This window comes from Antechinus flavipes, chromosome 3, assembly GCF_016432865.1.
Source record: "Antechinus flavipes isolate AdamAnt ecotype Samford, QLD, Australia chromosome 3, AdamAnt_v2, whole genome shotgun sequence".
Lineage (NCBI taxonomy): Eukaryota > Metazoa > Chordata > Mammalia > Dasyuromorphia > Dasyuridae > Antechinus > Antechinus flavipes.
This window is the reverse complement of record NC_067400.1, coordinates 403013671-403033116: the sequence shown is the minus strand read 5'-3', so window position 1 is coordinate 403033116 and position 19446 is coordinate 403013671. Positions and strand designations below refer to the sequence as shown.

The 19446-nt window shown below is 34.2% G+C and overlaps 1 protein-coding gene across 1 annotated transcript; it reads right to left on the bottom strand.

Moving 5' to 3' along the window:
* Positions 1-2833: 2833 nt before the first annotated feature.
* Positions 2834-12881, bottom strand: LOC127557285 (heterochromatin protein 1-binding protein 3-like). Its single transcript, XM_051990661.1, is given in 3 exon segments — positions 2834-3106; positions 3109-3712; positions 12819-12881. Coding segments are annotated over 3 exon segments (822 nt in total). The 3' UTR covers positions 2834-2951.
* Between the last annotated feature and the right edge of the window lie 6565 nt (positions 12882-19446).

Below are 19446 nucleotides of genomic sequence, written 5' to 3'. Positions count from 1 at the left end.
AGGTTGTCTCTCCTAGACAGGTCAGTTGTTTTTCCAATAAAATATTTTACATTCTCTTCTATTTTTTTCATTTTGGGAGGCTGGGGATTTGTTTGACTGATTCTTGAAGTCTCATTGAGTCATTCACTTCTCTTCAATTCTAATTTTTAGTGAATTATTTTCTTCTTTTAGCTTTTTTTAAAATCACCTTTTACATTTATCCAATTAAGCTTTTAAATTAGGTGTTTTGCTCATTGCATTTTTTCCATTTCACAAATTCTATTTTTCAATGAATTGATTTCTCTTTCATATCTATTTTAAGGAGTTATATGCCTTTTCTATTTCATCAGATCTAACTTTTATGAAGTTTTCTTCAGATAATTTCTGTTTTTCCTTTTCCAAATTCTCTTACCAAGGTCTCATTTCCTTTCCCCAATTTTTTTTTCTTTTTCTTTTTTTTTTTTTTAATTCTTTTTGAATTCTTCCAAGAGAACTTTGTGAAATGGGGACCAACTCATATTACCCTTTGTGGCTTCATCTGTGTGGTGAGCTTTTTCTTCTCAAAACGCAGCCAGGTGATAAAAGTTCAGATCTTTTATTATCCCAATATAGCCCGGTTAGCTTAGAGGCCTATCTCTCTGCTTGGTTCCAAGAGCTCTCTCTAAAAGTCTTTAAATCCAAAGGTCTGGTCCTTCAGCCTCTGCCTCTGCTTTTCTTCAGCCTCCAGCCAGCTCCAGTCTTCATGTCATTCCGGTGAAATCTCGACTTGTAGCGTCTTCCTCTCCCAAGAACCTCTTCGACTGGCCCATTGGCCTATTTATGCTCCTTCCAGAGAGAGGGATTATGGGTAGTTCTACTTAGTACCTTGTTTCAGGTTCTGGACAAAACAACTTCTTGTAAGATTAGATCAACTCTAATTACTTAGCAGTTAGTAAGGATTCCAACATCTCCCCCTTTCTTTTGTTTTAAAACATAGGGGGTTTCTGAGGGGGTACACATAAATCCATCAATATGGGCCAGAACTTTGTAACAGATATACATGGTATACATAAATCCATCAATATGGGAGGCATTATACATAATTTACAAAAGCACACAGCAATATAACACAGGCTAGTGGTAATGTAACAAATAACATGAATCAACATGAAAATTTAACTACTGCAAAAGTCTCATCAACAATCTTTCATCTCAAGAAATCCAATGATTCTTGCAATTGCTTAAAATACATAAGCACATAGTAATATAACACAGGCTAGTAGTAATGTAACAACATAAATCGACCTGAAAATTTACAAATGTCCATAAGTCCTAGAAATAGTCCATAAGGAATCCATTGTTCATTAGTTCATGCACCAGGAATCTAATAATTCCTGTAAGCTCTGAAGTACTGCAAAAAGTCTCATCAACAATTTTTCATCTCAGGGAACCCAATGATTCTTGCTGGTTTTTCAAGAAGTAAAACAGTTTCATCTTGTGTTAAGAAATCCAATGATTCCTGAAGCTTTTAAAAGTCTTTTTAACAGTTTCATAGTCAGCCATCTGATTCTTTCTCCATCTGTGGAAATATAAGCAGATCCTCTTCCCCAAGCAGTTAATCTAATTTCCTTCTATTTACCAAATTTGGGATTTCTCCTCATCATCTGGTAATTACATTGGAGTGGTTTGCATTGGATATTGTCTTGTTGTCTTAAAAGGCCTATATTCTTCCCAACTGTAATCCTGATTGCTTTTCTGTTGGTTGATGACATCAGAATCCTGAATTTCTAAAGTCTCTCTGGGTGTAACCTCAGCTGCTATCATGCCCCACCTGTCCTTTGATTGATACTTTAGAGCTGGGCCCTGCCTCTCATTCCTCTGGGTAAATATACATTTAGAGGCCGCATATTACAATGAAAACGGTCCTCGTTCAGTTTCCATTGAAGTATTCTTTTTATATAATACGATACAGATGGCCTTAAAATACTGTACTTGTTCTAGGAAAAAAGGAAAAAACTCTAGGAATAGCCAAAGGGGGAAGCCTGAGATAAAGGAGGAAGACAAAGAACAGATTAATGGCCATATCCCCACAGGGCAGGGAGACTTATAGAGATAGAATGGGAAGACAAGGTGGGAGAACAAGACCCCAAACCCCATGTCCAAAATGCAACAGAGGCTTCCATTGGGCCTCAGAATGCAGACAGATTCAGGGAAACGGGATGAGGGGCCCAGCCCCAGGGCCCAAGGCAAAAAACACTTGGGGCATGATGGCAGCCAATGGTGCACCCAGAGAGTGCCTAGAAGTCCAGTACCCAGACATGACCAATCAACCAGAAAGCCACATGATGGGAGAAGGGGATTACACAGTCAACCAGCCAGGAAGCTTCTCCTTATGACAAATGGCCCATAGGAGCCTCACCCTTTCAGATTTCAATGAGATCATAATATATGTGACTACTTCTCAAACGCTAAAAGAATCTCTTAGAGGTTTCTCTCTTATTGGAGAGTTAACAGAGTAGTTAAAAGAAAGCCCTCTATAACTACAACACAGAAGACCCTAAAGGTAGATGTGTCATGTTGCCTCTCTATTTCTAGTACCTGATGTCACATCATTCTGTTTCTGAAGCTTTCTAAAAATATAAAAATCTCCTCTGCAATTGTTTAAAAGAAAACCAAACAATAAAGTCTAAGCTGACCACTTAAAAGAGGAAAAAAAAGTGGGAGAGAGGGAAAGGAAAAAAGAACAAGTATAGATTACATGACCTAGAAAAGTCCTGAATTGTTGCAGAAACTAAAATGACTAAGGGGAGGGACAGGTACCGAGAATAGTACCTAAAGCTAACAAATGACTAAATTGGTTTATTTTATCTTCCCTCCCCATGCTTTTCAAAGAAAAAAAATGCAATTTTAAAAGCATCAAAACTAAAACAAATGCACAATGACCTTAAGAAATAAGATTTTGAATTTCAATGCAGTACCCCTGTGCTATTGTTTCACTTCTTTGCTCTGAGAGATTTCCTGGATTTGCCCTTGGTGGAAGATTTCCCATCCTTCCTTCCACTTGCAGCTGGCTTCTTGGAAGAGATGTTACCAGACTTTTTGATGGCTGGTGGGGCTGGTTTGGTTTTCTTGGCGGGGGTTTTGGCCTTGGGGGAGCTTTCTTGGGTGTGGGTCTTGCTTTTCCTCGCTGGGCAGCAGGGGTTTTGGGTTTCGGTTTGGACTCTCTCTGTTTCACTGAGGTGGTCTTCCCTCGGGATTTAGCTGGGGCTTTCTTCTGCAATCTTTTCTTAGGTGGTGGTTCATCTTCTTCAGATTCTTCTTCCTCAGATGAATCTTCCTCATCTTCTTCTTCTGAATCATCATCCTCAGATTCTTCAGACTCCTCATCCTGCTGCTTCTCTGGAAATAACACTCCTGGGCTGGGGTAATATGGAAAACAAAGCTGGAAGGTGCCACTGAACCCTTTCCCAGAGATCTGTTCCATCCATCCATTCTTTTCGCACTTTTGTAGGGTTCTTTTCAGTAGATGCACTTGGAAATTAGAATTGGTCCCTGGGTGGTTCTCCAAGACATATTTCTTCAGAGCAGTTGTTGAACAGGTCTTCGGCTCGTTCATGGCAGCAATAGCAGACAGGATTGCATCTTCCATCAGACTTCCACCAAGCAGGGGTTTCTCCCCTGATCTCTTCAGCTGGAATGTCCCAGAAGCTCCTTTGCCTGTGATCTGCTCTAATTGGCCTTTTTCTACTGCTCTCTCTAAAAGTCTTTAAATCCAAAGGTCTGGTCCTTCAGCCTCTGCCTCTGCTTTTCTTCAGCCTCCAGCCAGCTCCAGTCTTCATGTCATTTCGGTGAAATCTCGACTTGTAGCGTCTTCCTCTCCCAAGAACCTCTTCGACTGGCCCATTGGCCTATTTATGCTCCTTCCAGAGAGAGGGATTATGGGTAGTTCTACTTAGTACCTTGTTTCAGGTTCTGGCCAAAACAACTTCTTGTAAGATTAGATCAACTCTAATTACTTAGCAGTTAGTAAGGATTCCAACAATCTGGAGCTGATTTAATTTTGATTTAATCCTACAGCAAGATGTTATTTTAGTGGAATTGATAATACAATGGTTATCTAGTTTAGCATGTTAGTTCTCTAGTTCAGTATAATTGATTTAATCTTACAACAAATAATGATTCCCTAGTGATATAATGATTGGTTTATACTCAGTATACTGTAATGATATAATTGTAATAGAATATATAAACTAGGGACAAACTTAGCCAGACACAGACTTCAAGATAAAGACCATTGTGATGGCTCTCTTTCCTCCTACACTTTGAGAGATTCCATCTTGCGCCAGCCTTTGGTGACGCCTCCTACATTTCCTCCATTGAAACCAAGACCTGTTCTGGAGAGCCTCCAGAAACTATCCCAGCCCCAGGCAAAGGAGACAGAATGTGAAGGCGATAATAAAGATTTTGGACTTTATTCTTGACTATTCTTTTGGTGATTATTCTGCTGAAGCCAAGGATGGTCCCAAGATCTCAAGAAAGCTAAGCAGAACAATTCAAGGTCCTGTGTTCTTCTCGGGTTCAGAGGTTCACTATTTGCTTTTTGTATTTGGTTTGTATGGTTCACAGCTAACCTGTTAAGCTACTGGCTTGTAACCAGGACAGAGTAGCCTGAGAATCTCCCATTAGATTCTCTGGTTCACAAACCCTGCCACACCCTGGCTTCCTGTGCTTGGTAGTCTCTCCTCTCTGTCCAATTAAAACAGATCTTTTCTGAATTTCTTCCAAAGTATCTTCTTTTGGAAATTTGTTGTACTCCAACTATTTGTGGGTTCTGTCACTCCAAAACTGATTTAGAGATGTGATCTGGTGATCTGAAAGATATGAGGAGGAACACAGATAGACATGAGTTAGCTCTCTGCCATCTTGGTTGTGTCCCCCCACAAACATCTTTATGTGTTCTTTTTCTTCCTTTATGAAATCTTTAGGATACAGGACCAATAGAGACACTTCTGGGTCAAATAGTATCGATAGTTTTATAGCTCTTTAGGCATAATTCCCAACTATTACTATGTAGAATGACTGATCATTTCACAGCTCCATCACAATTAATGTATTAGTTTCCCAGTTTCCCCATTTTATGTCCAATATTCATCATTATCTTTTCCTATCATTTTTTCCAAGATGTGGTGTGAACTGGTACCTTGGAATTGTCTTAATTTGCATTTGCCTTTTCAATAGTGATTTAGAACATGTTTTCATGTGACTAGAAATAGATTTAATTTCTTCATCTGAAAATTGTTCATATACTTTGACAATTTGTCAAGTGGAGAATACTTTGTATCCTCATACATTTGAGTCAATTATATATTTTAGAAATGAGGCCTTTATCAAAAACACTAATTGTAAAAAAAAATATTCCCAGGTTTCATGTATAATTTCTTTTCTATATAAAATCTCAATAGAAATAATATATTTGCATCAAGTATATCCTTTAAAAATCTGAGAAAAAAAATGAGATGGCCTTACCAGTGATGACTTTCTACAGAATACCATATATTTATAATAACAAAATTGACTGGGGGATATAGAAACTCAGACATTCCTCTATGTATATTGTTTGTTGATTTTTAAAAGCAGTTCACAAGGTAGCACAAAAATAAAATATCCCTAAATATTAAAACATTGAATCCCTCAGATTTATGTTATAGTTATATGTGGCTCTGATGGATGCACTAAGAAGATGACTATTCATTGTTCCATAAAGCGCTGGTACTAAGTAAAATATAAAAGAAGGAAACATACTTTTCTCACCTAAGAAATTTGCAAGTGTTATGTGAAATGGCCAACATCAAGTCTAAACAAACCACAGAACTTTTATTGATAATTTTTCCAAAGTCTCCTATTGGCAAATGATATTTATCTTATTAGCTCCATGTAGCCTGCATATATTAAAAGTCTATTCATTTAAGTCAACAGGCATAAAGAGATCTGTATTCCTGTCAAAAATGAAAAGACAAAGTTTATGGGAATCAAAGATTATTCAGACTATGAAATATAGCTCTGAAAAAAAAATAGACTATGAAATAGGAAGCCCATCAATTATTGTCCTTATTTCTTGGAAGAGGCCCAGAATATTGTTATATTGGAGACAAGTTATAATGTGTCTGACTTTTATGATCTAAACAAAAAAAATATATATATAGAAATGTTCTACCATCGGTCAGGCAAAAACAATGCATGTGAACATTTGGGAAGGATTCTCTAAATTTGTACATCCTGTGATTCTTTTGAGCTGCTTTAATTCTGTTTTACTCATAGAGCACAGTAACATCTACCATGAAGATGCACAATGCTGGATGGTCTTGTGCTAGTGTCTCCCATGTCATAAAATAAATTTCAAAGTTCTTAAGAGAGATTTTGAAAGGTCATTGTATCACATTTCTGGGGATTATATGACTACTATATTCTTTTTTTTAATTTTTTGGCATTCAAACAATATAGCCAGCCTCTCACAGTTGCACTCTCTTCAGTAAAGTTTGAATGCTTGGGAGTTTAGTTTGAGAAGGACCTCAGTGTTGATATCTTATCCTGCCAGGCAATTTTCAGAATATTCCTGAGACAATTCAAATGGAAGTAATTCAATTTCTTGGTCTGGGTCTAGTATACTGCCCAGATTTCACGTACATATTACAGTGAGGTCAGAATCACAGCTCTGCATACCTTCAGTTGGATGAGCAGTCAAATACCTTTTCTTTCCCATACCCTCTTCTGGAACTTCAGATACACTGAGCTACCTCTGGAAATATGTGTGTCTGTCTTATCAATGTGTGCATCCCTCAAAATTATACTGCCAAGGTAAGTGAAATGTGTCAATGCCCATATCTTGTCTGTTTGTACAAACAATGAGCTAAACATGAACTTTAATATAGGATTTGAAAAAGATGATTGCATTTAGGAAATTTTATAGTGTAGTGCTTTTAAGGATTTTCAATATCCCAAATGTCACAAATCATGTCTTTTATACAATTATGTTCCTAGTGATGTTATATATCTGCAAATATTATCATATCATTATTTTGGAACAATAAAAAGTATAAACAACACTGAGGGCAATGGGAAGACTATTTTCTGGCAAGTAGATGACAGAGCAAATCAACAAAGATGATTTATATTGATTTATATGTCAGAAGTGTAATAAAAACATTATTAAGAAGATAGATATAAATGATTTAATTAGGAGGCTAATGAAAATGGATAATCAAATGGATAATACAAGTTTTGTACCAGGTCCATATAAACTTAGAGACCTTAGGTTTCTAGTCCACAGATTATAAGGGAGTTTGAGAAACACTTCCAAGGGGAATTAATACTTAAATTAAAATATGAAAGAAGTTAAGATATTGATATCACAAGTTATTTTTTTTAAAAGCAATAGAGAAAATCAGAGATCTTTCAGTGGAGGGATAGGAATAAAAATCATATATCATGGGAAAATGTAGAAAAATATATTCTTTATTCATTCATTCCTATACTGATTAAATCACAGATCTATCAAAGTAGGACCAAATGGTGATATCACCATATGCTTTGTTCTTACTCCAAATTCTCATTCAGGATTATTTATGCCATCTGCATACCAACTTTATCAACATCATCAATGCACATTTTATCTTTAAATTTGTTAGAGCAAGTTTAGAAAAATCAGAAAAAAATTAGCTAATCTTTGCATAAAGGAATATGCCAAATCAATTAAAGAACAGAAGAAATAATAGGGCAACTAGATAGCATCATAGTTAGAGCACTGGGTCAGAGGAACTGAGTTAAAATTTGACCTCAAAACTTAACACTTATTACCTGTATGATCCTGGGCAAGTCACCCACCACCAATTGGCTAGAGGGGCAGAGCATAGAAGAAAAAAATGAATGACTTAAAAAAATCTCATTGGGGTTCATAAATGAAATGATTCTACATAAGGGATCGTTTAATCACCATGCCTGATTTAATATAAAGTATCCTTAGAATTTATCTTGCCTTATCATTTTCTTTTTCTTTTTTTTTTTTTGGCAGTCTTTCATGCATGTCCATTTGATTTAGGTTCTTCTAAGAACTTATCTATCAACAGAAAAAAAATATTCAATTTTATATATTATATGATATTTCAGGAGAAATTTTGTTCACAGATTAAAAAAAAAAAAAACAGGTTCATTCTCTCTTCCTTTTTCCCTCTTTACCTCCCTCCTTCCTTCCCTCTTTCTCTTCTTCTCTCCCTTCCTCCCTCCCTCTTTCTCTCTCTCTCTTTTTTTTCTCTCTCTCACACACACTTTCTCTCTATCTTTTAAACTTGTTAGATTATAAATCCAAAGCAAGCAAGACATTTAAATTAGGAGGTAAATGAGTGAGAAGAAATTTACTGAGAACTTTTGTTCCACAATTCTGTGGTACAAAAGGGAAACATTTGTATGTAAATTATATATATAAAATATAATAAGAAAAAAATTTGTCATTTTTTGAAACCAGAATGATATCTTTAAAAGATACAAAGTAACTTTTTAAAGTTTCTTTAAAGGATGATAAATTGTCCCATTTTTGAGACTCAACTGATAGTTAAATGAAAATATAACAGTTTCTACAATTCGCATCCCAAATTCATCCTTACATCAAGTTCAAGCAATGACAAATCAGCTACTATAATTATCCTATTAAACTGTTAATATAATTATAGTTAATAGACTACAGAAAGGGGAAAAATGTTTTTCCTCAAATTATCATATAAATTAAGCTTAAGTATATAGTTTACTTAATATTACATCTCAGATTCTTCAGAGGAACTAGGATATGTAATAGAAGGCTTGGGTTAATGTTGTTGCTAAAAGGACAATGAGAAAATGAAAGAAAGGTTACATAAGAGAAATAATTTTTGATGAAAGAGACCAATCACTCTCTATCCATTTTCCATTTATTTATTCCCATAATGGCATTTCCTTTTTGGTTACTTTATATCCATTCATGCCTCCCAAAGTAATTGTTTTATTCCCTTATTGATCAAGTGAATGGAAGAATGAAAAAAAAATGGAAAATGTAAATGTTGAATGAACCATTAGAAAATAATACAGGGACAACTAAGGTATGAGAAAATTGGAAAACAAGAAGAGAATGAATGAGGGATGACAAAGTAGGGAAAGAGAGATACCAAACAAAGCAATAAAAATGGAAAGCAACAAATGAAAGTACCATAGGATGAGAAAAATGAGGAGAAACGAGATACAAGATGAATAGAGGAATGACAAAATGGAAATAAAGTCATGTAAGAAATGAGGAAAAGTTGAATTAAAAAATAAGCATGGTGAGAGACCATATATTTCCATTTGATCTTATGTATTGTTTTTGGCTATTGTATACTGTTTTATTATTTTTATATTCTTAGAGAAACCAAAAACAAGAATATGAAGAAAAAGATTAATAGAACAAAGAAGATAAGGAACAAAGAGAAGATAGTGGTATACAGAGAATACAACAATGAAACAATGACAAAACAATCATTCTGTTTCCAACTTCTATTCATCATTTCATTATACAGTTCAAAAGTTCCAGTCAGTGTAAACCTAATCTGACAGTGCTACTCATTAATTTAGAATTAATTAATTTAAATGAACACAAGTAGAAAAAGATGGAAAGTAAGTTTTGTGGAATGATTAAGAAAATTATAAATAGGAACAAATTTGCAGGACAGGGAATGAATCTAAAGCCATATCAACACAAAAGTAAAGCCTCCTCATTGAGTTGTAATTGAAAACCTTACTTTGCAATCAGAGGACTTATATTAAACTCTTAGTTCTGCCACTTATTACTTGTATAAACTTGGACAAATTACTTTTACTCTTTGAGACTCTTAGTTTTTTATTTTGTTTTGTTTTTCTTCAGAGTTTTCTTTTTTCTATTAGACAGTTAGAATAGATAACCTTTAAGGCCCTTTCTACCTCTAAAATTATAATGATATAAAATCCTAAATTAGATATTCTATCTGTAAATTGAACAGCAAAACTAAACCATGGAACCTACTATGCAATTTTCTATTTTATTAATATGTAAGAATTTTATCTCAAGCATATTTGTATTAATATAGTTTTCAGTGTTTTTTTTTTCTTTTCTTTCTTTTTTTGGGGGAGCGGGGTGGGCTCAGGCAATTGGGGTTAACTGAATTGCCCAGGATCACACAGCTAGGAAGTGTGTCTGAGGTCAGATTTGAAATCCGGTTTATCAACTGTGCCACCTAGCTACCCCTGCTTTTTTTCTTTTTTAAACATCATTTATAACCTCTAATTCTATATTTTAGGGAGTAGCTTAGAAATATTTTTCTCAATTCCCTATATTTTATTAGTGATATTTAAGAAATATTTCCCCCATTTGATTATTTTTCTTATTACATCTGCACTGACTTTGTTCACAAAAAGCCTTCTGGTTTTATATAATAAAAAGCTTTATTTTATATTTTATTGTCATCTCTCTTTTATTCAGTTAAGAATTATCCCCTTGGCTATAGTTGTGAAAGTAAGGTATCCTATTCCATTCCTGTCATTGGAAAAATGAAAGAAAGCCTAACACAATAGGACTGCCAAACAATTGTTTCAAAAATTAACTTAGAGAAACATCTCATCTTTTCTCTTGTTTTTTATTTCCTTTTTTTTTTTAAATAGATTTTTAGTGAGTAGAATCAAAAGAACACTGTACATAGCAACACAATTATGTGTTGATCAACTGTCATGGACCTGGCTCTTTTCAACAATGAGGTGATTCAGGCCTTGTGATGAAGACTACCATCTGCATTCAGAGAGAAGACTATGGGGAATAAATATAGATAAAAACAGTATTTCTCATTCCTTTTTTGTTGTTTGCTAGCTTTTTTTTTTCTTTCTCATTTTTTTTTCCTTTTTTGATCTGATTTTTCTTATTCATCGTGATAAATATGGAAATATATTTAGAGGAATTCCACATATTTAGCCTATATTGTATTGCTTGCTGTATAGGGGAGAGAAAAGGAGGGAAGGAAAGAAGGAGAAAATTGGGAACACAAGATTTTTAGGAGTGAATGTTGAAAACTATCTTTGCATGCCTTTTGAAAAACAAAAAGCTATTATTAAAAAAAATAGGTCTCACAATCTTGCTCAGGCTAGAAGTGTAGTAATCATTTATGAACACAATCCTAACACTGATATGAAGAGAAGATTTGATCTACTCCATGTACTAACTGGGAGTGTGCATTCTGGTCTGCTTACCTTGCCTTCACCAGCCTGAAGGTGCCCTTTTCCCTGTTGTTGAAACTTGACTAACACTGCAATATCATTTTGGTTCTCTTAGAGAATGAAGGACAACCAAACAAATACACCCACACACCCACAAACAGAGACTTTGCCAAGAAAGTCTCGAATAAGGTCACACAGTACTATCCTATGTGACCTTACTTGAGACTTTCTTGGCAAAGATAATAGAGTGTTTTGCCATTTCTTTCTTTCTTGTTTTACAGATGAGAAAACTGATTAACAGGATTAAGTTGTGTCCTCAGCCACATAGCTAGTAAGCTTACTTGTCTAAGGCATGATTTGAACTAAGGTCTTCCTGAGTCTAGGATCAGCTCTCTGTGCTATCTAACTTCCTGTTGCTTAGGGATTATCATTTTGGTTTTGAATTTAGTGAGGATACCTGGTCAGCTTTAGCTCTATTGAAAGTTGGAAATTATGAATTTAGGGGATCCCTCAGCTTCAATAATTCTAGTATTGGGCATTGTAAGCATTTTCTCACTCCTTGACATCTTCATTTTTTTCCTAAATGGGTTCATTATGAAAAATATGAGATCATTAAGGAAAAGTTCATTTTCTTTATATAATTTATTAATTTATTTAAAAATTAAATACAAAAGAAAAAAAGAAAAAACATTTCATGTACACAGCAGAGCATAATAGAGGATTCAAAATACGAAACTATACATTTACATTTCAAAAAAAGCCTCTGTTTGTGGGTGTGTGTGTGTATTTGTTTGGTTGTCCTTCATTCTCAAAGAGAACCAAAATGACATTACAGTGTTAGTCAAGTTACAGTGTGCCCAACTATGGCTGATCAGACAATACAACTTGGAGTGCTCTGCCACAAATTGTGCCCATATAGTCCATATGAACATTTGGAATGAATTCTCTAACTTTATATGCATCTCACATTTCTACTGAAATAATTTAATTCTCCTTTGCTCATAGAGAACAGCATCTTCTTTCAAGAGAGCATATCATGTTGGGAGATCCTGTGCCAGTGTCTCCCATATCATACAATCCATACTAAAGTTCTTAAGACAGAGTGTCTTTCTAGTGCTTTTATTCTGACCATTATGTGAGTGCTTGCTTTATGTGACTTCTATATAAAATAATCTTTTTGGCAACTCTACATTTAGCATTTGAACAATGTAACCAACTCAGCAGAGTTGTGTTCTCTTCAGTAGAATTGGAATACTTGACAGTTTAGTTCAAGAAGGGAACTCAGTGTCTGATATTTTATCCTACCAAATGATCTTCAGAATCTTCCTAAGGCAATTCAGATGTAAGCAATTTAGTTTTCTGGCATGGTGCTCATATACTGTCCAGGTTTCAGAGGTATACAACAATGAGATCAACACAATGGCTCTTATAACTTCAGTTGGGTGGGCAGACTAATACTTCTTCCAGACTTTCATTTCCCAAACACCAAGGTCACTCTGGTAATGTGTGTGTCAACCCTATTATCAATGTGTGATCATCCCTGGAAAGTATATGCCAAGGTAAACCATCTTAAATCTTATCCCAGTCATCTTATCCCATTAAAACCATATCCCACTCACCAACGGGGTGAAACAAGACAGTATGCTTGCTTCCATTCTTTTTGGCATGATGTTTTCAGCCATGTTGTCAAATGTTTTCAATGAGAATAAACATTTCATCAAAGTTAGCTTCTGCCCTGGTGGTAAATTCTTCAAATTGAAAAAGCTGCAAACCAAAACCAAGGTGTTTAACCACAACTTTTTGTTTGCAGATGATTGTGTACTCAATGCAGCCTCCAAAGCAGAGATGTAACAAAGTGTAAATGGATTCTCTGTTGCTTGCACTGATTTCAGCCTAACAATTAACACCAAGGAAACAGATGTACTCCATCAGCCAAAACAATATCATTCATATATGGAAACATCGGTTTTGCAGCAAATGGAGAAGTTTTGAAAGCTGTTGATCAGTTCATGTATATACACATACATAAAAGTATACATATACTTGCACAAATATATCATACACACAAACATATATATAGATATTTATAATCATACACACATATATTTATATACATTTAAATAAAGCTGTACTATGCTTATTTTTTTCTGCTTTTTGAAGGTGGATCACACCATCCTTTATTAGTCAAAATCTTTCCATAATCTCCTAAATTCATCAACCCATCATTTCCTAAACAGCAATATTGCAATCTTATACATCTAGCTATTTTAAATAGTCTACAACAATATTAATTAATATGACCAATACCTAGTGTAGTTTCCCTATTTTTTTCTCTTTTGATTGAATTTATTTCATCTTTAACTTTGTCTAAGATCAATGACTATTACCCATACTTATTTTTTTCCTTCTGGGTAAATTCTACTCCTGGTCATTATTATTATGTTTCTGTGTATCTTTTTTTTCCTATTCTTGCTTTACTTTCCACTGCTACCTTGCCTTGCTATTACTTAACCTATCTGTCTCCAGGGATCCCTCCTTCAAATACTTCCCCTAACATTTCCCTCCATCTTTTTCATATTTCCATTAATCTACATACCTTATCCCAATCCTGTTTATTTATACATACTTCTAAACCTCCTCTTATCTTATTCCTGCTCTTTTTTATTTCTTTATAACTTTGGAAGATTTTTAAACTCTTCTATACATACATACATACATACATATATATATATGTATGTATTATTTCCTTTTTAACCCATTTCTGATAAATAAGATTCCAGAACTACCTTTCCCATCTAATTCCTGTGTATAAATTTTTTCTTTTGTATCTCTTTTGAATAATATAATTGCTTGTTTTACCTTACATGGTTTTGATTTTTAGAATCACATTTACTCCAATCTTTCTTTCAAACTACCCAATTACAAATGACAATTGTAGATATATGGTTTACATTTCCCAGTATAAAACATAGGCAATTTGTCTTTATTGAGTTCCTTGAAATTAGTCTTTGATGTTTATGTTATATTTCTCGTGTTTTATCTGTCAAATTTTCTATTACCATTAAGTCTTTTTGAAAACAAAATGCTGAATGTCTATTTTTTTTTTTTCAGTCAAGATTATACTTAACTTTGAGACATATGGTTTTTTATTGTAGCTTTCATGTAGTTCAGTTATTCTTGTTTTCTTCTCTTAATCTATTTTCTAGATCAGTTGTTTTTCTAATGTCTCATATTGTCTTTTTTTTTTTTTTCATTCTTTATATTTTGTTTTATTTCCTGGTCTTCTGTAACTTCACTTACTCATTTCTACTTTTCAAGGAGTCATTTTCATTCTTAACATTCTGAATATCCTTTTGTATTTGACTTAGTTTCTTTTCATTGTCTTGTTTTTCTTTGTTTTTTTTTTTTTTTGGTTTGGGTTTTTTTTATTTGTTAATTTTTTTTAATTTTATTTTTTTCTCAATCTCTCTCATTTGATTTTTAAAGTCTTTTTTTTTTTTTTAAGATCTTTTATGAATTATTTTTTGGGCAGATGCATGTAACATTAGTTTTTGGGGAAAGATGATGAATCCAGTCTACCTTATTCACACAGTAACTTTTTTTTTTTTTAATTGGAATATAGGAAATGGTATCTCTGGCATCCCATCCTTCTTCAGTTCTCACCTCTGGCCTGGAATTGAAACGAAGATCTCAACCCTCCACTAAGTGCCCACAGTCAGCAGTGTCCCTGACTTACTGTTTCTGTACACATCCAGTTTATATCTGTTCTTTCTTGTCCAGGGCCATATATAAGCAAAATAGCTTGGCATTCTGTATCAGTAGAATTCCCTAACTCAGTCTCTTGACTCCTTACATTATCAGGGAGGTAAAAATTTCTATGGCTGGTATTAAGACTATTTTTCAATAGCTTGTTTTTCCCCAGGAACTAGCCCTGATGTGTTTTCACTTCACAGGGCCCCCATACCTCATTCTTACTCTTATCTTTCCTTGGATCTTCTCAGATTTTCCTAGAAATGTAGTGTTCTGGTTGGTTTTCTGGAGGTCTCTGGACCAGCTTTTGTTTCAGCAAGGTAATCACCACAAGAATAGCCAGGGATAAAGTCCAACTTCTTTATTATCTCTTTTACAATTTAGTTTCCTTGCCTGGGGCCTGGGCTAGCTTTCTTGAGGTCTTTTGGAATGTATCTTGGTTTCTATGGAGGAGTCAGGAGGACCACCACCATGGTCTCTGTTCTGAAGTCTGTCTCAGTCCCGAGAGCTTGTGCTTCAATCTCAGTCTTCTGTCTTCTCCTAGTCTGAGTGGTCCCTCTAAGGTCTGACTTTGACCTTCTTAAATATTCTATTATAATTAAATCCATTCATCATACTGAGAATAAGCCAATCATTATATCACTAGGGAACCATTATTTGTTGTAAGATTAATTCAGTCATACTGAACTAGAAAACTATTAATCACTATGCAAAACTAGATAACCATTGTCTTATCAATTCCACTGAATTAACACCTTGTAGGAATCCTTATTTCAAGTAGAGAGTTCTGGCCCATAACATAGAAAGACCACTATTCTGCCCAAACTCTTGTTTGTTTTTACTTCTCCACCTTTGTCCTGAGATATTATTTTGTCTCATTTGTGGGAGAAATCTGGAGAGCTTGGAATTTTCTGATTTACTTCGCATCTTCCCAGAATTGGAACAGAGCTGGAAGCAGTTGATAGAAGCTAACCATTAGGAAAAAAGCAGGTCACAGAAGGCTTATAGAGAGAAGCATCAAGTTATATTCTTCTTTCAAAATAGTCACTTTCCCTTCTATAAAAAATGGTATTCATATTAAAATTATATCCTGTTGTGGGAGGATGGAGGAAATCTGGATATAAAACTACAGAGAATAATGGTAAGTTGGAATAGAGTCACATAGTTTAGAGAATATGCTAACTTCTGAGGTTGTTGAAGTTATAGGAACCCCACCTCTACTTCTGCCCTTTCTCTTGGCTTTGCTCCATCCAGTGCTTTGCAGGCCCAGTGGTTAAAATTTTAACGAAATCCAATCAGGTACAAGATGATAGCCAGTAAATACTTTCTGTTAGTTGCTTCTCTTATTTTCTGACTGTAGAATGGGAACTTATCATACATATTTCTATTCTCATATTGTTTTTAAATAGCTCTTATTAATTTGTAATCATAAATTTAATTAGTTTTAAATGCCTATTATTTCAGAAAAACAAGCTTTGAACTTACTGTATTAAGTCAAAATTAGACTTAGTTCATAATATTTTATGTGAGCAGAGGTTTCAATTTTTTTGTTTATTGTTGCTGTTATTCATTTTGATTTTCCAGGCCTAGGTTAGATTATTTTTTTTTAATGGGGGAAAGGTGTGGAAAAAAGAAAGTTCAGTGTAATAAGCTTATTAGAAATACATTGTTCTCTTTCTCTTCACCCAGTGGAAAAATCTGGAGAATCTCTCTCTCTCTCTCTCTCAATCGGGGTTAAGGGACTTGCCCAGGATCACAAAGCTAAGAAGTGTTAAGTATCTGTGGCCAGATTTGAATGCAGGGCCTCCTGACTTCAGAGCTGGTGCTCTATCTACTGTACGATCTAGTTTCTCCTGATATTTGTTTTCCTACTGATTCAATGGATATATTAAGGCATGTGGTGGAAGAAAGTGGGGCCAAAAATGCAGATTGCACCATTTAACTCTTGCTAATCTGGATAAAGAGTGTATTGCCAAATAAGGAGAAAGAACAGAAGGTGTATTTAACGAGTAGAAAGTAGTAAGAGGAGAGGTAAATGAGTTTTACATTAAAAAAAAAAAAAAAAAAGTCATTTTGAAATCAGAGGCCCCCTAATGGATTTGTTGATTATATCGGTAAAGAGGTTAGAGATACTGGAGACAAAAATTAATTGTTTATTGATGGAATATATGCTTTTATATCTGGAGGTTTTACTGAAAAATGCCTTGAACATATAGAATTGAGGGGTATAAAACAAAATGATGGGGGTAATCAAAACTTTTAAATGAGAACATTTTGTAAAAAGGGGTTTCAAACTTATCCTATTACAACTTCCAGGGATAGTAAAGAATGTCTTCCAATTGAAAGGTCAGAGATTATTCTATCTTTTAGAATAATAGAACTTGGATAGCTGCAAGAAAAATTTGGAAAGTACATTGATGAACCTTTGGAATAATGTTAATGAGATGGTGTTCTAATAAGGTTGATTTTAGACTATTGATCAGGTGCAGAATTCTATTTGCAGGGAGAGATTATAGATTTTTTTTACTCTTGCAAAGTCAGTTGAATCAATTGAATATCCCAGAGGGTAACACTCCTTTCTTTGATCCTTTTTCAGAGCTATAAATTGTAGAATCCCTCACATTTGACACATAAGGTAAATTCTCTCTAGAGGTAGTTCTATCATGGAGATTAGCAAGATAGAGAGTAAAATTTATTTAAAAAGATAAACTTGATTATGATACTTATTATTAGGTACAGTAGATAAAGAATAATGATATTTTCTCCCAAAATGAGTATTAGGTATGGCTTTTAAAACATAAGGTAGTTAAGAAATTCATTGTGATGAGGTTTGTAGATGGTGCTCTGAAAAGAGCACTGGACAGAGAATCAGAAAAACAGTTTAAATTTTTGTGTCAGACACTTATAAGATATGTGACTTTGTATAAGTCACTTGATCTTTCTGTTTCTTCTTCTGTAAATATGACCATAATGATAGCACTTAGCTCCAGTATGGATTGTAAGCATCAAAAGAGAAAGTATTTATAAAATATGTTTTAAACTTTACAGGGCTATATATTTTATTGTTATATTATTATATCAGTTTACTCAGGACCAGAATATTGAGGGTCCTGTAGCCCCATCAACACCTGAAAGCTTCTAGTCAACTTGCTTGATCCTTAAGCCCAATATAATCTATTTCCTATTCCACCTTATTCAAACAGCACCATACTTTGTGTCCATATTTGGAAGGATTGTGTAATGAACAGCCCTTGAACAAACCCTAACTTGCCCCAGATCTCAAGGTAAATTAACCATGAGTCTCTGAAAGAATTAGAGATCCATGTGTATGAGGTCCTATGATATAGAAAGAGGAAGATTCCAAACATTATGAAGGATTGCTATGTACCACAAACCAGGAGGCTAGTTATTCTATTACATAAATTCCCCTTGTGAAATGTATGGTTTATGTGAAGAATTTGACAAGAAAACAGCAAGCATTTATGACAATGCTCAAGCCATTCCTGATCAAGCATAGGGAACAATGTAATCCAGGCTTCAGGGATTATTGATCTTGATCTTTTCCATGCCTGAGGCTGAGCATAATAAGAACCAGTTTGTTTTTACTTGGTGAGAATTATTCCATTACCTTTATGTATCACAACTTGTTCAACTATTCCCCTATTGATGGACATCCACACATTTCTAATTCTTTGTTATGATAAAAAATGCTGCTACAGATATTTTTGCACATGTGTGTCCTTTTCCCTCTTCTATGATTCCCTTGGGATACAGACCCAGTAATGGCATTGCTGGGACAATGGACATGCTCATTTTTATAGTTCCTTGAGTATAGTTCCATATTGCTTTCCAGAATAATTGGATCATTTAACAACTGCACCAACAATGCATTAATGTCAATTTCCCCACATCCCTTCCAACATGTGTTGTTATCTTTTTCTGTCCTCTTAGCCAATCTGAGAGGTATGAGGTGATATCTCAGAGTTATTTTAATTTGCATTTCTCTATTCAATAGTGATTTAGAGGATTTTTTCATTTAACTATAGATGCTTCAATTTTATCATCTGAAAAGTTTCTGTTCATATCCTTTGATCATTTATTAACTAGGGAATGACTTGCATTCTTATAAATTTGACACAGTTCTTTATATATTTTAGAAAGCAGAACATTATCAGAAATACTGCTGTAAAGATTTCCCCCCCCCAGATTTGTACTTCCCTTATCTTCTTCTTCTTCTTTTTTTTTTTTTTTTTTTTTTTTTTTTTGTGCAAAGACTTTTTAATTTAATGTAGTCAAAGTTGTCCATTTTACCTTTTATAATATTCTCTAGTTCTTCTTTGGCCATAAATTCCATCTTTCTCCAAAGATCTGATAGGTAAATTAACCCTTGTTCTCCTAATTTGTTTATGGTATCATCCTTTATGCCCAAATTATGTATTCATTTTGACCTTATTTGGGTATGGGATATGAGATATAGATCTATGCTGAATTTGTGAC